Source organism: Rhinatrema bivittatum, chromosome 11 (assembly GCF_901001135.1).
Source record: "Rhinatrema bivittatum chromosome 11, aRhiBiv1.1, whole genome shotgun sequence".
Classification (NCBI taxonomy): domain Eukaryota; kingdom Metazoa; phylum Chordata; class Amphibia; order Gymnophiona; family Rhinatrematidae; genus Rhinatrema; species Rhinatrema bivittatum.
In genome coordinates this window covers 1,523,961-1,548,800 of record NC_042625.1, presented here as the reverse complement: position 1 = coordinate 1,548,800, position 24,840 = coordinate 1,523,961, and the positions used below count along the sequence as shown (strand labels likewise).

Genomic DNA, 24,840 nt, shown 5'->3' with positions numbered 1-24,840 from the left:
TGTCCACTGGATGGCCCACGCCATTTTTAAAGATGGCGCCGGGTGTCCACTGGATGGCCCACGCCATTTTTAAAGATGGTGCCGGCCGTCCAGTGCTCCTACCATGTGACAGGGGCCGGCCAATGGCACAGTTACCCTGTCACATGGTAAGGGCAAAGGGCCATCGGCGCCATTTTTATTAGTGGCAGCCAACGGCCCGAGAGCGGGAGATCGCTCCCGGGGCCCACTGGACCACCAGGTAATTTTAAAACGTTTTTGGGGTGGTCGGGAGGGTGGTGGAGGCTAAGGGAGTGGCTTTAAAGGGTCGGGTGGGTTTTTTGTTTATCGGCCGACAGCCCAAGCGCTAGAGAACACTCCCGGGACCCCCGCTGGACCACCAGGTAATTTTAAAATGTTTTGGGGGGGTCTGGAGGGTGGTGGAGGCTAAGGGAGCGGTTTTAAAGGTCGGGGTGGGTTTTTTGTTTATCGGATCAGGCGCAGCCGATAAAAAAAAAACCCCCAAAAAAAACGATTAGGCCGGAAGAAAAAAAATGCACGATTTGAATCGGAACTGGAACCGAACCGATTCCAGTTCCAATTCACATCTCTATTCCCTACTCCCCTGGGTGAGAGCACTCAATTCTTTGCAAATTCTGAGGCCTCTTTCTTTGTCATTGTTTTGTTTACTCTTGCAGTCCCACTGGTTCGGAGCATGGAGTCTCGGATAATGATTCCTTTGAAGATCTCTCCCCTTCAGTGACATCTCATTGATGTTCCTCTATTCCACCAGAGCTCAACCAATGGACAAAATGAGGCATCCCGCTTTTCTCTGTTTGCCTCTCTTAATTTCACTTTGCCAAGGAGTTATGTAGGAAAATACCCAGTTAGCAGGAGCCAAGCTCAGCTGTGCTGCAGTCTACAGGTGCATTTGGGGGATCCATGTCCTGCTGACTGTCACTCTGACCTTATACTGGGGCCTCTCTGGTTTTACTCCTGTAACAACTCCTCTCCTTTTCTGTCACCCAGTACAGTTATTCCTCTGCTTCTGTCAAGTCTCTATCTCAGATACCATCTCCTGTTCTAATCTCTGAATCCAGGACAATATATATATAGCATGATCGAGTTGGCGGGAAGTATAGGATTCAGAGGACAGCTTTGTACGATCTGACTGATTCCTTGTACTGAATAAGAACAGGGCAGAGAGGGAAGGGATGGTAAAACTTATTCCATCCTCTGTGCTGTTACTCATTCAGCATCTGATACCTCTTGCATCCCACCATAAACTGAGATAATGTGAAAATGAAATCAGAGTCTGTAGTCTGTGTTATGCATTGGGCCAACATATGGCTCACTTTGTTGTCTAATTTGGAATTTAGCAAAACAGAAGGCACCTTGCCTAACCCAAGATCTTTGATCAAATTAGGAGCAGGGTGAATTTTAAAAAATCGGGTGAATTGCAGTAGTGAGCTGTTCACATTGATCAAGTCTGTTGATTGCAAATGTAATAAAATGTTTCAAATTATACAAACTGCCTCTTATTACATTTTTTATATCTTTCTTTGGATGGTGTCCTACTCTGAGCGCAGGTTGGTAACTGAGATCTCTGAAGGAGGTAGGGTTGCAAGCTAGCTCCATATCAGAAGAAACATATGTTCCTATCCCTCCAGGGTATAAGGGGAGACTCATGGACTTAACCTCAAATCTCTCAGCCTGCTGAATCAATGGCTGAGAGTTTTATGGCTCAGCACTTGTAATGGAGTAATTTTGATATTTAAGATTTGAAGGTGATACTATTAAAGATAGTGGAGGTGAATGATGTGGTATTAAGGGGCTGATTTTCAGAGGATTTATGTGCATAAGATGCATCTAAGTCCCAGGGCTTTACAAAAGGGGCAGTCTGGGGGCGGGGCAGGGCATCTGCTGCTGTGTTGGAGGATCGCGTGCCAGCAAGCGCAAAAGATAGAATTACAATTTGAGGGGGGGTTAGAGTAGGGCTGGAGGGGGAAAGGTTGGAGAAAGAGGTGGGAAGATTGGGGAATGGGAGAAGCCCATGGGCGTCAGCGCGCGCAGGGTGCACAACTGTTCACCCCCTTGTGCACGCCGACCCCCGATTTTATAACATGCTCTGTTAGTGCGCACTAAACCTGAAAATGAATTTTTCTAGAAATTTTGGGAAAAACTCATTCGGGTTTCAGGCTCCCCGAACCAGGACGAATTAGGCAATTTCGTTGAATGCACATCCCTAATAGGTATATCTATTGTATTGAAGTGAGTCTTCTGATGTACATAGTAAATGATGACAGATAAAGATCCATGCAGTTTGTCCAGCAAGGTGATTAGGGTTATAACTGCCACTCCTTGCCGGTTAACCACATTCAGAAAAATTACTACATGTTATTCCAGGGTTTCATTTCTATCCTCTTGCTACTAGGTATTCTCTGTGTTTAACTCTTGCCCTTTTTTTTTTCTAATTTTTTATTTATTGAATTTTCACAGTACATTACAAGAAAATCTTGTACAGTGCAATAACAGAAAAAACTGATTACTTATTCCAAAACTTAAAAGACTGCAATATACTCCATTTTATTAGTAATTTATCCAATCAGCTTCTGTAATAAAAAAAGTAAAATTAAGTGAAACCTCACAATCAAGAGCGAAGATTAACAGGGAACAAATTTATTCAACAAGTAATACTGCAATAACTACCCCTTGCCTTCTACTTAAACCGGAATTTAATTGGCGAGGAGACTTTTAAGATGATCTGGATCTGTAAATAGATAATTCTTACCCTAGGGTACTGAAAGAACTCAAAAATGAAATTTCTAATCTATTAGTTAAAAGTTGTAACCTATCATTAAAATCATCCATTGTACCTGAAGACTGGAGGGTGGCCAATGTAACCCCAATATTTAAAAAGGGCTCCGGGGCGATCCGGTTAACTATAGACCAGTGAGCCTGACTTCAGTGCCGGGAAAAATATTGGAAACTATTCTAAAGATCAAAATCATAGCACATATAGAAAGACATGATTTAATGGGACACAGTCAACATGGATTTACCCAAGGGAAGTCTTGCCTAACAAATTTGCTTCACTTTTTGAAGGGGTTAATAAACATGTGGATAAAGGTGAACCAGTAGATGTAGTGTATTTGGATTTTCACAAGGCGTTTGACAAATCCCTCATGAGAGACTTCTACGAAAACTAAAAAGTCATGGGATAGGAGGAGATGTCCTTTCGTGGATTACAAACTGGTTAAAAGACAGGAAACAGAGTAGGATTAAATGATCAGTTTTCTCAGTGGAAAAGGGTAAACAGTAAGTGCCTCAGGGATCTGTACTTGGATTGGTGCTTTTCAATATATTTATAACTGATCTGGAAAGGAATACAATGAGTGAGGTTATCAAATTTGCAGATGATACAAAATTATTCAGAGTAGTTAAATCACAGGCAGACTGTGATACATTACAGGAGGACCTTGCAAGACTGGAAGATTGAGCATCCAAATGGCAGATGAAATTTAATGTGGACAAGTGCAAGGTGTTGCATATAGGGAAAAAATAACCCTTGCTGTAGTTACATGATGTTAGGTTCCATATTAGGAGCTACCACTCAGGAAAAAGATCTAGGCATCATAGTGGATAATACTTTAAAATCGTCGGCTCAGTGTGCTGCAGCAGTCAAAAAAGCAAACAGAATGTTAGGAATTATTGGGAAGGGAATGGTTAATAAAACGGAAAATGTCATAATGCCTCTGTATCGCTCCATGGTGAGACCGCTCCTTGAATACTGTGTACAATTCTGGTAGCCGCATCTCAAAAAAAGATATAGTTGTGATGGAGAAGGTACAGAGAAGGGCAACCAAAATGTTAAAGGGGATGGAACAACTCCGCTATGAGAAGAGGTTAGGGCTGTTCAACTTGGAGAAGAGATGGCATCTATGAGAAGTAACTACTTTTCTTAATTTTGTTTATTTTTAACAATTTTAATTATAAACCCCCCCCCTCCCCCGCCTCTCCTCTTTTTATTACCAACAACATTTTTATATTAATGATATTTTCCAATTAAGTCTTTGGTGGAGTCCAATGGATTGAGCACACCTATGAATACACCGATTTAGATTTCATTCAGGTACGATTGTTTTATAAGTTGCACCACCGTATGAAGGGTTTTATAGTACATGTCAGCTAATTTACTGTTTCTGGAACAACTGCCTTCAATCTATTAACCACCTTCTCACAAGCCTCAACTTAGTCCTTAACACCAATAAAACAGAACTCCTCCTCATCTTCATAGACGACAATCAGCTCACCACTCCACCTATCTTCTCCGCCCATGTAAGAAACCTCGGTGTCATCATGGACAACCTCAAAAAATTTGTCAATAACACCACAAAAGACTGTTTTTTCAAGCTACAAGTCCTAAAATGACTGAGACCCCGTCTACACCTCCCCCATTGCCCACTGTACCCCCCGCCCTCCCTCCCCCCTACTCCGCCCCTCCACAAAAGACTGTTTTTTCAAGCTACAAGTCCTAAAATGACTGAGACCCCGTCTACACCTCCCCCATTGCCCACTGTACCCCCGCCCTCCCTCCCCCCTACTCCGCCCCTCCACCCCCTCTTCTCCTCCCTCCCCCTCCCTCCTTCCCCACCCTCCCCCCATTACCAGCCTCTTATCGCTCTTGCACGCTCCTGTATTACTGTACTACTTGCACCTGTATTAATGTAAATATCCTCATATACTAAGTGTATCAAGTGCACATGCCACTTAACATTGTATATTAGTTCATTTGCATATATAATCCTAATCCAATGCAAATAGTTGTAACGCTGCCTGTTGACTCTCCTCTCCTGTACTTATGTATATCTTCCAGTTACCCCCTCCCCTGTTCATTGTAATTTCCTTTCCTTCTCAGTTTTTTGTAAACCGACATGATGTGTCCTACGAATGCCGGTATAAAAAAGTTTATAAATAAATAAATAAATAAATCTCTTATATTTATTTATAGCTGCCATGTTGGGTTACTTGTTATCTCGTCATATTTAACTCCTGGTTCTACCAGTTTACTGTTATGCTTTACCAATGGTTTGCACACATATATTTCGTTGTTTCAAATGTAAATCGGAGTGAAGGCCTCTAGCTAAACTTCGGTATATAAAAACAAGCAAATAAAAATAAAAATAAATCTGATCCGTCTCCAACTGCTATGAGGAGTACACTATACCTACTGGTCCTGAGTCCATCTGCTACACGCTACGACATTTACTTTTAGCGCATAGTGTCTGCAGCAATCTATGTAACATTATGAAATCCACAAAAATCTGATGGTCATTTTAGGGGGTTAAATACTATTGCAAGCTACTGTATTTCCTCCATTACACTCACAACAGTATGTAAGTGTTTTGGTGTATAAATAGCTTCTAATAAAATTAGTTTTAGTATCATGTGTTTTGGGCTTGTTTTTTTTATGAAAATCTGGCAACCCTGGGTCGTGTTCCAAGAAGCTTATTGTTGGTCTTGACTTCAGCAGTAACGTGATGTTGTGTTTGCGGTGGTTTGGCTACACTGAAAGCGTTGTTTCTATGTTGTTTTCATCCTTGTCTAATTCACTTTGCATTTTATTGTATATTCGAATTTTATTTATAAGAAGTTTTATGGTTAATGCCTAGTACGGCTGTTCCGATATAAGCGAACAATAAATACTTTTAGTAAATAAATAATATACACAGACACCTGGCCCCCCTTCTCGCCCCTACCCATACATAAAGGCTTTTCGGGCCGGGTCCTTTTATTCAGCTGCCAGGAGGATGGGGCCCATTGACGCCTCTTTCTCTTCAGCAGCAGCAGAGTGGGTTTCACAGGGGCCCTGCTGGGTTCTGGCAAAGGCGGCAGCAAAAATCGCGTTTAATTGAGCTACATATTGTACATATTGTACATAGGCTATATGCCATTTCTATATACCCACATCTAATATTTAATTTTAATTTTATTCATATGTTACAATGTTCCTTATATTTATTGTTTAATCAACTGTTCTCTTGTTACAATGTAAAATAGGGCAGTTCCGGCTCTATTCAACCTGTTTTCTGGAAACCGATGTGATATCTCGATCGAATGTCGGTATACAAAAGAAATAAATAAATAAATAAATAAATAAAATAAATACATCTGCTGCCATAGCGGCTGTTCTCGCGGTAAGAGCTGCGAGATTGGCTCTGCAGCAGCAGCAGGGTGTGGAGGAGAAAAGGAAGTCGCAGAGCCTCCCACACTCAGACCCCCCCACACTCAGACCCCCATTCCCTCTCTTCCTTTCTCACAAAACGTTTTCACCCTGACTCCCGGTCACTTCGTTCCCGTGTCTCCCTCCGCGCCTCCTCACTCACCGTTCGTTCCCGTGTCTCCCTCCGCGCCTCCTCACTCGCCGGCACTTCTCGCAGCCCTACGGACGGAAGAGAGGACTCTCTAGCAGGCCCGCGTGTCAGGCTTTGGACCACGTGCTTGAAAGCAGCCATTCAGGCTCCGCTAGGGGAGGCGCGAGGGCATTGGAAGCCGCTGCCGGACCCCTCTCCTCCGCTTCCTGGGGAGTTGTTGTAAGGAGCTGGTGAGTGCCTGAGGGTGGCCCAGGAAGGCAGCGTACACTGTGCACTGCGGCTAATGTTTCTCCTCGGACGGGTGAGAGGGAATCGTTCCTGCGCGCCACTGCCACATGTTTTCTGTCGGGCGGGTGAGAGGGGGTAAATGTGCCTTGCTATGCTCTGCCACCAGTGTTTCTCTTGCGGGGGCGGGTGAGAGGGGGTAAATGTGCCTTGCTATGCTCTGCCACCAGTGTTTCTCTTTAGGGGGTGGGTGAGAGGGGGTAAATGTGCCTTGCTATGCTCTGCCACCAGTGTTTCTCTTTAGGGGGCGGGTGAGAGGGGGTAAATGTGCCTTGCTATGCTCTGCCACCAGTGTTTGTCTTTAGGGGGGTGGGTGAGAGGGGGTAAATGTGCCTTGCTATGCTCTGCCACCAGTGTTTCTCTTTAGGGGGCGGGTGAGAGGGGGTAAATGTGCCTTGCTATGCTCTGCCACCAGTGTTTCTCTTTAGGGGGCGGGTGAGAGGGGGTAAATGTGCCTTGCTATGCTTTGCCACCAGTGTTTCTCTTTAGGGGGCGGGTGAGAGGGGGTAAATGTGCCTTGCTATGCTTTGCCACCAGTGTTTCTCTTTAGGGGGCGGGTGAGAGGGGGTAAATGTGCCTTGCTATGCTTTGCCACCAGTGTTTCTCTTTAGGGGGCGGGTGAGAGGGGGGTAAATGTGCCTTGCTATGCTCTGCCACCAGTGTTTCTCTTTAGGGGGCGGGTGAGAGGGGGTAAATGTGCCTTGCTATGCTCTGCCACCAGTGTTTCTCTTTAGGGGGCGGGTGAGAGGGGGTAAATGTGCCTTGCTATGCTCTGCCACCAGTGTTTCTCTTTAGGGGGCGGGTGAGAGGGGGTAAATGTGCCTTGCTATGCTCTGCCACCAGTGTTTCTCTTTAGGGGGCGGGTGCGAGGGGGTAAATGTGCCTTGCTATGCTCTGCCACCAGTGTTTCTCTTTAGGGGGCGGGTGAGAGGGGGTAAATGTGCCTTGCTATGCTCTGCCACCAGTGTTTCTCTTTAGGGGGCGGGTGAGAGGGGGTAAATGTGCCTTGCTATGCTCTGCCACCAGTGTTTCTCTTTAGGGGGCGGGTGAGAGGGGGGTAAATGTGCCTTGCTATGCTCTGCCACCAGTGTTTCTCTTTAGGGGGCGGGTGAGAGGGGGTAAATGTGCCTTGCTATGCTCTGCCACCAGTGTTTCTCTTTAGGGGGCGGGTGAGAGGGGGTAAATGTGCCTTGCTATGCTCTGCCACCAGTGTTTCTCTTTAGGGGGCGGGTGAGAGGGGGTAAATGTGCCTTGCTATGCTCTGCCACCAGTGTTTCTCTTTAGGGGGCGGGTGAGAGGGGGTAAATGTGCCTTGCTATGCTCTGCCACCAGTGTTTCTCTTGCGGGGGCGGGTGAGAGGGGGTAAATGTGCCTTGCTATGCTCTGCCACCAGTGTTTGTCTTTAGGGGGCGGGTGAGAGGGGGTAAATGTGCCTTGCTATGCTTTGCCACCAGTGTTTCTCTTTAGGGGGCGGGTGAGAGGGGGTAAATGTGCCTTGCTATGCTCTGCCACCAGTGTTTCTCTTTAGGGGGCGGGTGAGAGGGGGTAAATGTGCCTTGCTATGCTCTGCCACCAGTGTTTCTCTTTAGGGGGGCGGGTGAGAGGGGGTAAATGTGCCTTGCTATGCTCTGCCACCAGTGTTTCTCTTTAGGGGGCGGGTGAGAGGGGGTAAATGTGCCTTGCTATGCTTTGCCACCAGTGTTTCTCTTGCGGGGGCGGGTGAGAGGGGGTAAATGTGCCTTGCTATGCTCTGCCACCAGTGTTTCTCTTTAGGGGGCGGGTGAGAGGGGGTAAATGTGCCTTGCTATGCTCTGCCACCAGTGTTTCTTTTTAGGGGGCTGGTGAGAGGGGGTAAATGTGCCTTGCTATGCTCTGCCACCAGTGTTTCTCTTTAGGGGGCGGGTGAGAGGGGGTAAATGTGCCTTGCTATGCTTTGCCACCAGTGTTTCTCTTTCGGGGGCGGGTGAGAGGGGGTAAATGTGCCTTGCTATGCTCTGCCACCAGTGTTTCTCTTTAGGGGGCGGGTGAGAGGGGGTAAATGTGCCTTGCTATGCTCTGCCACCAGTGTTTCTCTTTAGGGGGCGGGTGAGAGGGGGTAAATGTGCCTTGCTATGCTCTGCCACCAGTGTTTCTCTTTAGGGGGTGGGTGAGAGGGGGTAAATGTGCCTTGCTATGCTTTGCCACCAGTGTTTCTCTTTAGGGGGCGGGTGAGAGGGGGTAAATGTGCCTTGCTATGCTCTGCCACCAGTGTTTCTCTTTAGGGGGTGGGTGAGAGGGGGTAAATGTGCCTTGCTATGCTCTGCCACCAGTGTTTCTCTTTAGGGGGCGGGTGAGAGGGGGTAAATGTGCCTTGCTATGCTTTGCCACCAGTGTTTCTCTTGCGGGGCGGGTGAGAGGGGGTAAATGTGCCTTGCTATGCTCTGCCACCAGTGTTTCTCTTGCGGGGCGGGTGAGAGGGGGTAAATGTGCCTTGCTATGCTCTGCCACCAGTGTTTCTCTTTAGGGGGCGGGTGAGAGGGGGTAAATGTGCCTTGCTATGCTCTGCCACCAGTGTTTCTCTTGCGGGGCGGGTGAGAGGGGGTAAATGTGCCTTGCTATGCTCTGCCACCAGTGTTTCTCTTTAGGGGGGCGGGTGAAAGAAGGAAACATCACTATTTCACTGCCGCCAATGCTTTTGCTGAAAGAGGTTCCCGGTCTCCCGCGGCACTTTGCCTGGTTCTGCGGTAAGCCGAGGATTACATTTTCGCGGGAGACCGGTTACCTCAGCTAAATTGAGGACTTGCTTTAATAATTAGTGGAAAGCTGTTGAAATTTCCTAGATTTACTGTCTTTTTTTTTTTTTTTTTTTTCCCATTCTAAATCCTAGCTCAGCCTGTCTGACCGGCCCAGCCCTAGCGCACACTGACATCTCTCTCATCGGCCTGTCCTCAGCATTCAGGGTTGCCAGGTTTTTATGAAAGAACAAGCGCTACTTTCCAAAAAAACAAGCCCCCAAAAAGCCCAAACCACATGTAAATACCCGGATCAGTCCAGACTACTGGGTTTTGCCTCCCTTCCAGCAGATGGAGACAGAGAAAAACTTCTAGAGCCCCCTCTCTTAACCTGGTGAGCCACCTGCTGCTCCCCAGTATTTCTCTGTCTCCTGTGGTTCTAATCCAAACAAAACAAAATAGAGGGATTTGATTTTATCTTGTAGTCTCCTAGGGGGTTGAGAGTGCCTGGTGAGACCATCCCCCCTGGTTGTAGGCATTTGGAGGGGTTGGGAACCCTGATCTTTGTCCCTGAGTCGGCAGTGGGGTGATAGCTGGTGGTCCAGCTCCCTCCCCCCTTTCTTCTCTCCTCTACTGCTTCCTCTACCGTACCAGACTCTTCAGGGAAGTATTTGTATTTTATTTAGTTTAAAAAAAAAAAAAGACAGGAAGAGCGGTGCAGGGAGTTTTTCTTCGTGTTCGCCTTGGCAGCAGGTAGGGCAGGAGATTTTCCAAAGCAGGGAGCTCCGGGGTTTTTTTTTTTTTAGTTTTCTTGATTTTCTCTGCCAGGCCGGCCGGCAGCTGCCTCGCAGCGTTCTTCCCCTCAGTCATGCCGTGCACAGGCTGCTGTTCCCGCTGCGGTGATCGGCTCTCTCGCTGAGCCTCTTCGGGAGTTTGTTGCCAGTGCCTCCCTTGTGGGGAGGAGAGCTCTGGCGGGACCGCGATGGCAGATTCACAGCAGCACAGCGCCGGGAGGCTGCTCTCCGCCTGGGAGGCTCCGAGTGACCCGTTTCTGCTCAGCGTGGGAATGGTGGCCATTTTGGGTGCTTTTTGTGCTGCGGAGAACAGAGTGTTGGGGGGAGGGGATCTCTCTCTGGCTCTCTCCCCAGCTGATTCCTGGCCCGGGGAGCTGCGGGGGGGGGGGCTCCCCTGGGGGCTCTCCTGTTGCAGATCCTTACCTTTTAGAGGGTACTTCTGCCGGGCTCCCAATGTTTTCCCCACAGTTTTTTATTAATGCTTCAGGCTTTTCTGGCTAGTGGTGGAGACAAAAGGGGACCCTCTCTTCTACAGGGCCCACCATGCAAGATCCCTAGAAGGGCCCACCATGCAAGATCCCTAGAAGGGCCCACCATGCAAGATCCCTAGAAGGGCCCACCATGCAAGATCCCTAGAAGGGCCCACCATGCAAGATCCCTAGAAGGGAGACACTGTGGCGATGTGGATTCGTCATGTACAGGTCCCGGGGACGTGGGCCGCTCCCCAGGAGCACTTTTCCGACAACTCCCTTGGATGACACGGGCATTGGTGCCATGTCGGACCAGGTCCCTCCAGTGGAGGGCGACGACCTGAAGGTGATCTGTTTATTTCCGAAAGACAAGCTGGTGCCCTTGATTCCCCTCGTCTTGGCCGAACTGGGGAACGTGGACCTTCCTGTTGATCCAAGTCCGGTCACAGTGGATTCTGTCTTAGCGGGCTTGCGCGATCCTACTAGAACTTTTTCTCTGCATGACATGTTAAGGCAGATGATACTGCGGGAGTGGAATTACCCAGAAATAGGCCTCAAGGTTAACCGGGCTATGGGCAAGTTGTATCCCTTGCCTGAGGACGTGTTGGAGCTGCTGCGGAGTGCTACTTCGCAGATCCTGGGATAGGGAAATGGCTGTCTCTCTCTCCAGGAGTGGGTCCATATCACGTAGGACCGATGGGTTCTCAGTGTGATAGAACACGGCTACGTTTAGAATTTGCTCACCCGATCCAAAGCCTTTTTCTGGTGTCCCCTTGCAGTTCCCCAGCAAAGGAGTTGGCTGTTCGCCAGACCCTGGGGCGCCTCCAGAGTCTAGGGGCTATTGTACCGGTTCCTCCGGCGGAACAGGGAAGAGGATGTTATTTCATTTATTTCATCGTCCCCAAGAAAGAAGGAACTTTTCGGCCCATCCTGGATTTAAAGAAGGTCAATATATAGCCCTCAAGGTGCCTCTATTCCACATGGAAGACGCTCCAGTCGGTCATTACAGCGGTAAGGCAGGGCGAGTAGCTGGCGTCCCTGGACCTGACAGAAGCCTATTTACATATAGGCATTCGGGACCACCAGAGGTTCCTCAGATTCATGATCCTCTGGCAACATTTTCAGTTTTGTTCCCTGCCTTTTGGCCTCGCGACAGCTCCGTGGACATTCACCAAGGTGGTGGTGGTGGCGTCCTTGAGGAAGTAGGGAGTGCTGGTGTATCCCTATCTGGATGACTGGCTCATTCAAGCGAAGTTGGCGGCCCTATGTTCGCAAGCAGTCGACAGGGTCCTTCGCTGTCTGCGCTCCCTCGGTTGGGTGGTCAACCTCACCAAGAGTCATCTTGTCCCTTCCCAGGTCCTGGAGTTTTTGGGAGTCTGCTTTGCCACTCAAGTGGGCAAGGTTTTCCTTTCCGGGGACAGAATCAAGTTGCCAGGGCAAGTAAGTCCCTACTGTGAGTCTCCGTGTCCAGACTTTGGCATTACTTACATGTCCTCTTCCATGGCTCCAACCTTGGAGTTCGTTCCATGGGGCTTTGCTCATACGAGACCTTTACAAGCGGCTTTATTGTAAGAACATAAGAACATGCCATACTGGGTCAGACCAAGGGTCCATCAAGCCTAGTCTATTCCATGTTACCGTTATTAGTAATAGCAGTGGTTATTATCTAAGTCAACTTAATAGCAGGAAATGGACTTCTCCTCTAACAACTTATCCAATCCTTTTTTTAAACATAGCTATACTAACTGCACTAACCACATCCTCTGGCAACAAATTCCAGAGTTTAATTATGCATTGAGTAAAAAACTTTCTCCGATTAGTTTTAAATGTGCCACATGCTAACCTAATGGAGTGCCCCCTAGTCTTTCTATTATCCGAAAGAGTAAATAACTGATTCACATCTACCCGTTCTAGACCTCTCATGATTTTAAACACCTCTATCATATCCCCCCCTCAGCTGTCTCTTCTCCAAGCTGAAAAGTCCTAACCTCTTTAGTCTTTCCTCATAGGGGAGCTGTTCCATTCCCCTTATTTTGGTAGCCCTTCTCTGTCTGAGGAGTTTTATCTCACATTGCCAGGTCCAGTCAGTCGTGATGGCTAGTGGATAGTGATGACGGCCGATGCCAGTCTCTCCGGCTGGGGAGCAGTATGTCACGATCAGGTGGTGCAGGGCCAGTGGTCTCCAGAGGAGTAATCATGGTCGATCGCCTGGAGACACGGGCCGTTCCCTTGGCTCTGGAGTGTTCCTTTCTTCTCTTGTACCACCAGGCAGTGCGAGTCCTATCCGACAATGCAACGACAGTGGCCTATATCAATAGGCAAGGAGGAACAAGAAGTCGCCCCGTAGCTCTCGAAGAGGATCTATTGATGGCCTTGGCAGAGCGCCATCTAGAGATGTTGACAGCATCGCACATTGTGGGTATGACAAACATACAGGTGGGCTTCCTCAGTCGCCACCAGTAAGACCCGGGGGAATGGGAGTTGTCCGTCGCCATGCAACTGATATCTCGCCGGTGGGGCAAGCCTCATGTGGATCTCATGGCGACCCACGCAGATGCCAGGGCGTCACACTTCTTCAGTCGCAGGATAAAACATGGTGTGGAAGGAGTCTATGCTCTGGTGGTTCCCTGGCCACATGACGTTCTCCTGTATGTATTCCCTCTGTGGCCTCTGGTGGGGAAAGTAATCAGGAGAATCGAACTTCACCCGGGTCGAGTCATTCTCATAGCTCCAGAGTGGCCATGTCGTCCTTGGTTCGTGTATCCCGTGAACCTGTGTGTGAGCGGACCCCTGCAATTGAGTCATCTACCGAGTCTTCTTCGACAAGGTCCCATATTTTTCAATCAAGTGGCTCGCTTTTGTCTTGCAGCCTGGCTTTATAAAGGCGTAGGTTACGGAAAAAGGGATATCAGGAGGAGGTGATCTCCACTCTACTAAGGGCTCGGAAGACTTCTATCTCTAGCCTATGTTCGGGTCTGGAAGATCTTTGAGTCCTGGTGTGAGCCTCTGAGGGTGAATCCTCGAAGTCCTCACTTCCCTTGATCCTTTCCTTTCTGCAAGACTGGCTTGAGAAAGGGTTATCCTTTAATTCCCACGAAGCCCAGATCTCTGCTTTGGGCTGCCTGCAGGGCCGGATCTAGGGCTGTTCTCTAGTGACTCATCCTGACATTACACGTTTTTTTGGCGGAATAAAGCACCTGCGACCGCCGACCCGACAGATATGTCCCTCCTGGAACTTGAATTTGGTTCTCTGGGCTTTGTGCGAAGCACCATTCGAGCCTATTAATAGGGCTATCTTGAAGGTAGTGTTTCTGGTGGCAATCTTTTCGGCCAGGAGGGTGTCGGAGCTTCAAACCCTATCCTGTAGGGCAGTGGTTCTTGACCTTTTTCCCATCATTATACATCTGACAGACTACGCTCACATGTGACACACTGCTCATTACAATTCACGGCGGAAATAAAAAAAATAAAGGCCCAGTATTATTTTTATTTATTTAGCATTTTTTATATACCGAGGTATAGCAGAGTTGCCTTCACTCCGGTTTACATACAGAAACAACATGTTACATAGAACGATGTATGAAGATTACAATTTAAAATTAACGATAGTAAATACAACAGGAGAATGTATAACGAGATAACACAGGATAGAACCCTGAATAGATGTACATATATCTCATGAAGCATTGAAGGGCATCTGTATCATTGTAACAGGGAGATTGAAGATTGAAAAATGGCAGAATATATAAAAGAATTTTAAAGTCATTGAGTGCTATCTTTAAAAGATTGGCTGAGAAGCCAGGGTTTTAAGTCTTTTTTGAAGGATTTTAAGTTATCTTGATTGGTGAGGCAATGAGGAAGCGAGTTCCAGAGCTTAGGGCCGATGATGGAAAAGGCTCTGTTTCTGGTGGAGGATAATTTAGCCTGTGGTAGTGAGGGAATCACTAGATTAATTTTGCTGGCAGTTCGTGTAGTACGTTGGGAGCAATGGATGTGAATGATGTCATCAAAGGCGGAATAGTCGGCATTGTATATTGCTTTGTGGAGTATGGTGAGGACTTTGAATTCTGCTCTTTTTTCAATAGGGAGCCACTGTAATTGGTTGAGAACAGGTGTAATGTGATCAGCTTTTCTTGTACCTGTTAGAACTCTGGCTGCAGCATTCTGAAGGAGCTGCAAGGGTCTCAAGGAAGATTTTGGAAGGCCAATCAATAGGGATTTGCAGTAATCCAAACCTGAAAAAATGAGGGCTTGAAGGACAGTTTTGAAATCATGGGGGTGGAGTAGGGGTTTTAGATGTTTTATTATTTGAAGTTTGTGAAAGCCTTCCTTTATTTTTGTGGAGATGTGTTTTTTGTAGATTAGGTCAGTGTCTAACCAGACACCCAGGTCTTTAACGCTCTCTTTGAGAAGGACGAGGGTCTTGTCAAAGTAGAAGGGTGGAATTGTTAAATGTCCAGGATTTTTTTTGGCAATTAGGATACATTCGGTTTTGCTTGTATTTAGACATAATTTAAGATGAATTAGCAAGTTTCTGATAGTATCCAAGTGTGAGGCTGCTTTAGACATAGCATCTTCTATCGAGGAAGAAATAGGAATGAGTAATTGAATATCGTCTGTATACATGTAATACGTTATGTCAAGACTAGATAAGAGATGGCAAAGAGGGGTCAGGTAGATGTTGAATAAAATTGGTGAAAGTGCTGATCCTTGAGGCACACCTGTATCGAGGGGGATAGGAGAAGAAGAGCTATTGTTGTGAAAAACTGTTAGTGAGGAAGGATGAGAACCAACTGAGAGTTTTGCCAGCCAGCCCAATGGATTCTAGACAGGAGATGAGAATTTTATGATCCACTGTATCGAAGGCAGCAGAGAGGTCTAAGAGAATCAGAAGGTATCCTTTTTTGTTGTCAAAACCTCTTAGGATGGTATTGGAGAGTTTGAGGAGGGTTTCAGTGCTGTGGTTTTTTCTGAAGCCGAATTGGGAAGGATAAAGAATTTTATTATCGTCTAGATGGTCGTTGAGTTGTTTCAATGCCGCCTTCTCAATCATTTTTGCAAAGAAGGGTAGGTTGGAGATTGGGCGGTAGTTGTTTAGGTCATCTGGATTGAGGTTTTTTTTCTTTAATAAAGGAGTGACGGTGGCAATTTTTAACTTGGGAGGCAGCTCGCCTTCCTAGAGCGATTTGTTGATGATTGCTGAAATTGTTGGAGCTAAAGGATAGGCAATTTCTTTAAGAACTCGGGTGGGAATGGTGTCGAGTTCATGACGAGCAGGGTTGATTTTCTTCATCATTTTTTCAGTTTCAGTGATGGAAATAGGTCTGAAGTCGAGCCAAGGAGGGATGTTAATTGAAGAAGTTTGTAACTTGCAGAAAGAAGAGGTGATGAAGGTGTTTGTTATTTTGGAGATTTTATCCTTAAAGTAGATGGCTAAATCTTGGCTTAGGTTTTTTTTGGTAATAGTAGTGTTGGAGATGTGGATATCGGAGATGAGGTTGTGTACAAGGTTGAATAAGGATTTGGGTTTGTTGGAGGAATTTATAATTTTATTGCCGAAGTAGTTCCGTTTTGTGTGTTTTGGATTGATTTCTTGTAGGCTGCTAATTGTGAACGGTATTTTTGTAGTGTAGCAGGCAGCTTATTTTTTTGCCAATCTTTCTCTGTTTTCCTGAGAGCTGATTTCATGTTTTTTAGGGTGGTGTTAAACCATGGGTTTTGTATTTCTTTTTTGTTCTTTAGGTGTTTGATCTTCTCCGGGTTAATGATGTTAGTGGTTGTTTCAGTGATTGAGGACCATGATTGGATAGCGTTATTTATGTTTGATAAGTCAAGATTCGCTAGTTGTAGACCCAGCTCTTGAAGGAGAAGATTAATTTGATAGGGTGGACGGAATTTGAAGGATTTTTTTGTAGAGTTATTATTTGTTGGGTTGTTGAGGTTCGTTTGGGATTTGCAGAGTAAGAGATGGTGATCAGACCATGGGACTGGGTTGTGAGAAATAGAAGAGTTCATGAAGAAGTTGTTGGTGAAAATCAGGTCGAGAGTGTGACCTGCTTTGTGTGTAGGGTTGTTCACTTGAAGGATGAAGTTTAGACTTGATAGCATGTCGAGAAGAGTTTCGCAGCTAGGAGAACTGGGGTTGGCGTCTGTATGGAGGTTGAAGTCTCCAAGAATGATCACAGGTTTTTTTATGTTGATGTTAGAGATGAGAAATTAAATGAGCGGAGAAATGTTGTTGTCTAGTAGTTTAGGGGGGCAATAAACGAGGCAGATTTGTAGATGTTGGGAGTCGAAGAGAGTAACTTCAAATTGTTTAGGGAGGTTGTGTGGGATTATTTTCATTGAAAAGTGTTTTCTTATGATAAGTAGCAGGCCTCCTCCTCTTTTGTAGTTACGGGGAATTGAAAAGGTATCGTAGTCATTGTGGTTAAGGTGGTTCAGAATTACTTGATCAGTGTTTTTTAGCCAGTATTCAGTTATGGCGAAGAAGTCAGGATTTTTTTCGTGTAGTATGTCAGAAATTAACATGTGTTTCTTAGACAATGACTGCGCATTGATGAGAAGAAAGGTGAGACATAAGTTTTTGTTGTTTTTCAATAGGGGGATGTTAATAAGGTGGCTGTGTCTGTTTTGGAAATAAGAGTTGGAGAAAGTTGTCATCTTTGGGTGAGGGAGAGGAAGAAGGAAATCGGGTGAGGGGTACCAAAAATTGAAAGAGACTGTAGGGGCCGAATGGTGGATGCTGGAAGTTGAATGCAGTCAGAGTGGTGGACACTGGAGGTTGAATGCAGTCCGAGTGGTGGACACTGGAGGTTGAAGGAGGCTAAAAGCACTTAGATTTGACTTAGTGCTCTAAGCTGCGGTAAGGAATTGTGGGTTACCACAGAGAGAGTCCCAGAACAAAGGGAGAGCGGGTTCAATCCGCTTAGAGGTGGCACGAATCTCAGCAGATGGAAGGGTGAGAGACTGTCGGGAACGGGTGATGAACTTACTTTTATTTATTACTATTTTCTCTCACTTCTTCTTGGACTCAGTGGCTGCACGAAGGGGCGCACAAAGGGGCCAGCCCCTTTGTTGCGCTCCTTCGGCGTGCGACGCAGGCGCATGGCGCCTGCAAGTTGTAAAATTTAAATCGCCCTCTCCGCTCCTGATTGGTGGTTCCCTGGTTGGTGGGAGGGTCCCTGCTCCGAAAGGAAGGACGGCGCGGCAGGCTGGAGGCGCGATCGGTGGCTGGGCTCGCCGGGGGGAGGGGAGACAAGAGGCCTTACCCCGACAGGTCTGGGCGCCGATCGCGCAGGCCCTACCTCCCTCAAGGCGCAGCAGCGGCAACGGAGGTCCGGAGTTAAGAATGACACAAGGGAAAGATACATATACTGTCTGAACAGAAATTGCATAAATAGTAAACATCCCACATCAAAACAGCACCAATTTTCAGTACTCAAACAGTAAACACCTTACTTAAGAAAAGGCAACACTGAAAATATTACACCAGGCCTTAAGATATCATTCCCTGTACGTACCAGGATCAGTCCAGACCATGGGTAAAGCCCCCGTTCCAGCAGGTGGAGACAGACCAGAGTTCTGAGGCTGCCCATATAAGGACGGAACCCACCCAGGAACCCTCAGTATTTGTCTGTCTCCAGCAGGTGGAACAGCTTACCCTTTGGTTCCCTGTTTAGCTTGCCCTCCGTAGTCTTTCTTCTTTCTCTGGCGCAAGCTCACGCAAGTACATTTTTAGTTTACTTCTTAATTATTATAATAAAAACATTTTTTTGTCAGTTTTCTCTGACTGTGTCAGGGCAGACAGTTTTGTCTCCCTTGCTCTTGGGGTTCCTAGGGGGACTTTGCCCCTTGATTTGTCAGCCTAGGTTCCCTTCCCGGTGACCTAGTGTGGGTGATACTAGTGGTGCCAGTCCCTCTCCCCACGTTTACTGCTGCCTTGCCCCGAGATGCACATACCTCGGTTGAGCCTTCAGGGAGGACTTTCATGCCCCTGCTTCTGTGAATTATTTCTTTACAAAAAAACCCCAAAAAACTCTCACTTTCACAGAATATATATTTTATATACTTTAATCAAATAAATAAAAGGCAGCAGTTTATTTTGTGAGGAGGGAGCGGGGTTCAATCTCCCACCCAGCTCCTCAGGGGCTCCCTGCTCAGCTGTTTTTAATTACCTTAGCGGCTGCTTCCCTGCTCTGTCGTGGCCATCTTGCTGTTTAGCCTGTGGAGAGTCGGCCTCCTGACTCTCCCGCGAAGGGGTATGTTCAAGGTGCATTTCAGGGGGTGAGGGCTCCTTTATTGAACCGCCACCTTTTAGACCTCGGGGAAGGGCTCCTCGACGAATTTCAAAGCCGTTCCCGTCCCGGGAATGCGCGTCAGCAGCGGCCATTTTGGGTGTTTCAGATGAAACACTTCCTGCTTCTCTGGGGACTGGGGATCCGATTTCCCCCCCCCCCCCCCCCCGATTTGAGCCCAGTTTGTTCTGGGGGGGGGGGCTCGGGACCCCCCCTCACCTCTCCTGCCCCCTCTCCCCCTTCCACAAAAAAATCAGCACGGACCAGTTTTTCATCGGATTTTGTGCTTTTATTACATGAGTCTTATTTAGCAAGTTTACAAAGGGAGGTAGACCCCCACTCAGTGGTTTCCCTCCCCCCTGTGAGGTCTCCTGATATGGTTCCAGACCCACAGGGTCCGGTTCGGGTGATTCCGGGTGTTCCCCCTCCCCCAGCAGACCCAAGCCCCCCCTGCTGGAGGGCGACGACTCTCATGCCCTGGGCTTATTTCAGCGGGAAGAATTGGAGCCCCTTATTCCCTTTGTTCTCCAAGAGTTAGGAATTGATGCCCCACCAGATGACTCTGTGGCAGCTGCAATGACACCAAATGCGGACCCGGTCCTGGTGGGACTCAGGGCGTTACCGCGTACTTTTCCATTTCACCCTATGCACCATCTGCTTCTCCTCAGGGAATGGGAGTCCCCAGAGGCGGGCCTCAGAGTTGGTAGGGCTATGGATAAGCTATACCCGCTCCCTGAGGACTGCCTGGACATGTTAAAAATCCCTAAAGTAGATTCTTCTGTCACTGCTGTTACAAAACGTACTACCATTCCCGTGGTGGGCGCTACTGCATTGTGAGATGTGCAAAACCGTAAGCTTGAATTTTATTTGAAACGCATTTTTGAGGTCTTAGCGCTCGGAGTCCGGGTGACTATTTGCAGCAGTCTCGTGCAGCGGGCAAGCCTTAGGTGGATGCAACAGTTACTCAGCACCCAGGACCTCCAGTCTGCGGAGGCTGAGCGTTTAGAGGGTGCTAAAGCCTATGGTACTGATGCCCTTTATGACTTGCTTCGGGTCTAAGCTAAGGCTATGGTTTCTGCGTTTTTGGCCAGGCGTCTTCTCTGGTTACGCAATTGTTCCGCTGATGCTTCTTCCAAGGCTCAGTTGGGCACTCTTCCTTTTAAGGGCAAGTTGATTTTTGGTGAGGACCTGGAACAGCTTAAGTAGTCCTTGGGTGAAAACAGTCCATAAGCTGCCAGAGGACCGACCCAAACAGTCGAAGTCTTTTTTTTTTTTTTTTTTTTCCCCCCCCGACACTCTCTCGCTTCAGGGGGAACCGCCGTTACGCTAGCAGAGCCCGCGGCTCCTTTCCCAGGGGAGGCGTGTCCAGGTCCCAGTCTTGGTCCCATTCCTTTCGTGGCCGTCGGGGTTTCCGAGATTGCCATCAGCAACTCACTACCATTAAATCAGCTCCCCAATGAAATTCAGCCGGTCCATTCCTCCGCAAGAAACTTAGGTGGGCGTCTGTTTCTCGAGGAGTGGGCCAAAATCACTTCCTATCTCTGGGTCCTCGATGTGATAGAATACGGCTATGCATTAGAGTTTGCCAGGGACCTGCCGGATCTATATATCGTGTCCCCTTTCGGCCTTTCCAAACGGCCTGCGGTCTGTCACACCCTTTTGAGACTTCAGGATTTGGGAGCGATCCTTCCGGTTCCGGTGCAAGAACAAGGCGCCGGCCAGTATTCAATTTACTTCATTGTTCCCAAAAAGGACGATTCCTTTCGCTCCATTCTGGATCTCAAAAGGGTCAATCAGGCCCTCAAGGTTCCCCGTTTCAAGATGGAAACTCTACGGGCAGTAATTGTGGCGGTCCGTCCCGGCGAGTTCCTTGCTTCCCTAGATCTCATGGAGGCTTATTTTCACATTCCCATTCGTCAGGAACATCAAAAGTTTCTTCGTTTTCAGATCCTAGGCCAGCACTCCCAGTTTCGGGCTCTCCCATTCGGTCCTGCCACCGCCCCCCGCACTTTCACCAAGACCATGGTAGTCGTTGCGGCAGCTCTTCGTCGGGAAGGGATCTTAGTCCATCCTTAACTGGACGATTGGTTGATAAGGGCCAAGTCCGCCGCTCTCTGCACGCTCGCGGTAGACAGAGTTTTAGCCCTTCTCATAACTCTCGGCTGGATAGTCAACTACTCCAAAAGCACTCTTCGGCCCTCACAAGAGCTAGAATTCCTGGGCGCTCTTTTCAATACTCGGGTCGGGAAAGTTTTTCTTTTGGACTCGTGAACACTCAACTTGATCGATCATTTGAACAGTTCGTCACTCTTCCGCTTCCCACGGCATGGGATTACCTGCAGGTTCTAGGGACCATGGCTTCCACGATCGATCTCGTCCCCTGGGCGTTTTGCTCATATGCCGAAGTCAGAATAGTATCAGGAGATTCTCCCTCTCTCCGACTCTACCATCGCCAATATACAATGGTGGTTCTCCCCGGCTCACCTTCTCAAGGAGATGCCTCTTTTGATTCCCTCCTGGGTCATAGTAACGACGGATGCCAGCCTCTCCGGATGGGGGGCTGTCTGCCAATCCCATGTGACTCAAGGTTTCTGGTCCCTGTCCCAGTCTCGGTGGCACATCAATTGTCTAGAAGCCCGAGCGATTCGCCTGGCCCTCAAGTTTTTTCTTCCTCTGATTCACCACAAAGCGGTCCGAGTGCTATCAGACAGTTCACCACGGTGGCTTACATAAATCGACAAGGGGGGACTCGAAGTCATCTAATGGCGCTAGAGGCCAGCAAGCTTTTTCTCTGGGCAGAAAGGCACTTGGATCGCCTGGCGGCTTCCCACATAGCAGGCAAGGAGAATGTCCAAGCCGACTTCCTCAGTTGACAACATCTCGATCCCGGCGAGTGGGAGTTGTCAGACGTAGCGATGGATCTAATCGTGCGCAGGTGGGGTCCCCCTCACCTAGACGTCATGGTGATGCTAGCCAACGCCAAGGCTCCCCGATTCTTCAGCCGGTGGAAGGAGCATTGCTCAGAGAGAGTGGATGCGCTGGTTCTTCCCTGGCCCTCCGATGTTCTTCTTTACGCGTTTCCACAGTGGCTGTTAGTGGGGAAGGTTCTTCAGAGAATAGAGCTCCATCGCGGACCAGTCATTCTCATGGCCCCGACGGCTGTGGATCGCGGACCTAGTGAATCTCACTGCGGACGGCCCTCTTCGTCTCAGTCATCTGCCCCATCTCCTGCGTCAGGGTCCCGTATTTTTCAACCAGGTGGTTCGCTTTTGTCTAGCGGCATGGCTTTTGAATGGAGACGTTTGAGACGCAGAGGATATAAGGAAGAGGTCCTTGCTCCCCTCCTTAGGGCTCGTAAGCAGTCAACTTCGCTTACCCATGTCTAGGTCTGGAAGGTTTTTGAAAATGTCTGCGAAGATTTGGGCGTTTTCTGCTCGTTCCCCTTCTGTTGCGGTGATATACTCTTTTCTTCAGCGAGGTTTCTCCAAGGGTCTTTCGGTCAGCTCCCTGTGTGTTCAGGTCTCGGCGCTTGGTTCCCTCCTGGGTTCCATTGAAGGTCGGCCGGTAGCCTTTCATCCGGATGTTCGTTTTTTCAGAGGCGCTAAGCATCTAAAGCCGTCTATCCGGTCTATTTGTCCTTCATGGAGTTTAAATTTGGTTCTTTGAGCTCTTTGTACGGCTCCGTTCGAACCTCTTCATCGTGCCACTCTCAAAGACTTGACTCTCAAGACTGTTTTCCTGGTTGCTATCTGTTCAGCCAGGAAAGTGTCCGAGCTTCAAGCTCTATCTTGTAGAGACCTTTTCTTGCGTTTTTCGGACTCTGGCTTCTCTCAAGACCGTACTTTCTTTCTTACCTAAGGTTGTTTCGTCTTTTCATATTAACCAGTCCGTTGAACTTCCCGCTTTTTCTCCAGAGGATATCGCAGCCTCTGGTGGTGGTGATCTTCGTCATCTAGAACTTAAGCGAGTCTTATTGCGTTATCTTGAGGTCACCAATGATTTTCGTGTGTCTGATCATCTTTTTGTCCTGTGGAGTGGACCCAACAGGGGGAAGCAAGCTTCTAAAGCTACGATCGCTCGCTGGTTGAAGGATGCGATTTCCTCTGCTTACATTTGCAAGGGCCGAGCAGTTACTGAAGGCCTAAAAGCTCATTCTTTGTGTTCTCAAGCGACCTCTTGGGCGGAGTCCCAATCTGTGTCGCCACAGGAAATTTGTAGGGCGGCTACATGGAAATCCCTTCATACATTTGCTCGTCACAACCGCCTCTATGTTCAGACTCCAGTCTTTGGTTCCTTTGGTCGGCAGGTTCTTCGAGCGGGACTATGTGGGTCCCACCCTTTGTAGGGAAGCTTTGGGACATCCCACGGTCTGGACTGATCCTGGTACGTACAGGGAAAGGAAAATTAGTTCTTACCTGATAATTTTCGTTCCTGTAGTACCAAGGATCAGTCCAGACACTCGCCGGTTCTTTTCTGTCTGTTCGAATCTTTCCAGGTATTTTTGTCTTTTTCCTTCTTATAGGATTTCTTTGATTCCTGCATCAGCTTCCTGGATTTTGCTTATAGGCACCGGAAGCATCGTTACGATGATCAGGGGTAGTTATACAAGAGCGTTTAGTTTACACAGTTCATTCAATTGTACTGTTTGTTGGTTTAAATTACATTTATAGTTATCCTGTTACTTGCTTGATATACCTTTCTGCTTTGACAATGGTTATACTGAAGGTTCCTGGGTGGGTTCCATCCTTATATGGGCAAGCCTCAGAACTCTGGTCTGTCTCCACCTGCTGGAACAGGGGCTTTACCCACAGTCTGGACTGATCCTTGGTACTACAGGAAATAAAATGATCAGGTAAGAACTAATTTTCCTATACACCTTCTATGTTGTGCACCCCATCCGCGTACCTCTCCAACTCCTCTGCAGGTCTTGGGTAGGCCTCTCCAGCAGCAGCCGCAAGTTCATCCAGGCCTCTGTGTCCTCCGTGGCGTCGGCCCCGCCCCTAGGCGTGCGCAGACCGCCCGGTCTCTTATAGCGCCAGGGGCGGGTCCAAGCTCTGCGGTGCGCCTTGATTGAACGCAGTACAAGAGGAAGTGCCTGCCTGCACTTCCTTGCCTAGGCAATTGGGTTGACACCGTGTGTGTACTAGTTTGCCTCCGTGTCTCATTGCTGCCCGGATACTGACCTCTGCCTGCCTACTTGATCACGTCTGATCTCTGGAACCTGACCCCTGCTTTGGCTGACTACTCTCGGACTGATCCTTGGAACCTGACCTCTGCAACTACTGACCACGCCTCCTGGATTCTGGTCCTGCTCCTAACCTTGTCATCGCAGACACTGTACTGGCCTAGACATTGACCGTGCACCCTTGATCCTGGTGGGCAGACCTTTGAAATTCCTTTGAGAGACCCTGAGGCTCTGGTCCCAAGGGCTCCACCCGGGGGGACCGCGGACTTCCAGTGGTGAATCCAGCTAGCCTCTGTCTCCTCCTGTGCTCCGCCTCCTGGTGGCAGGTGCTTCCTGGGTTCGACCAGGGAGCCGCCCTACACTGCTCCAGAACAAGGGTCCACCTCCAAGCGCAGCATCCTATTAGGAAAACGGAACAAGCCAGGCTACTATAGAGCCCTACACAGAAACTACACGCCAGCAGAAAACCTCACCTGAATCACATGTGCTGACAGTCACCTAAAAAGAATAAAGAGACCAAAACGCATAACTAGAAGCATGCAGACAAAAACTGAATTGGAAACTGCAACAAGCCAGGGTCTCTGTATGCAGTGTAACAAACGAAAAAGAGAAACATCACCAGTCCTTCTAAATTAAATCAAGAAATATAAAATCAATAGCAGCAAAACCATACTAACAAAAAGAACAGATTATTTCGAAACAGCTGATGAATGGAATATCCAATCATTAAAAACTCATATCAAATTTC

At 47.9% G+C, this 24,840-nt stretch overlaps 2 protein-coding genes across 5 annotated transcripts in view; both read left to right on the top strand.

The window, feature by feature from the left end:
- NIPSNAP1 (nipsnap homolog 1) overlaps positions 1-1,503 on the top strand; it is a 153,063-nt gene extending 151,560 nt beyond the window's left edge. For both annotated transcript variants that reach the window (XM_029619796.1, XM_029619795.1), the window contains one exon: positions 675-1,503. In XM_029619796.1, coding sequence (XP_029475656.1) covers positions 675-739 — 65 coding nt within the window. In that variant the 3' untranslated portion in view covers positions 740-1,503. The remainder of the gene's footprint in view (positions 1-674) is intronic.
- A 4,756-nt stretch (positions 1,504-6,259) lies between these two features.
- The window catches only part of THOC5 (THO complex 5), a 435,920-nt gene continuing 417,339 nt past the window's right edge, over positions 6,260-24,840 (top strand). Inside the window, exon 1 of one of the 3 annotated variants that reach the window (XM_029619746.1) lies at positions 6,260-6,580. Coding sequence is in view for 2 of the 3 variants with exons in the window: in XM_029619745.1 (XP_029475605.1) it covers positions 6,634-6,651 (18 nt within the window). In the remaining variant the exon portion in view is untranslated. Of the gene's footprint in view, positions 6,652-24,840 lie in introns of all 3 variants that reach the window. The other 2 variants (XM_029619745.1, XM_029619747.1) reach the window with 2 other exon arrangements.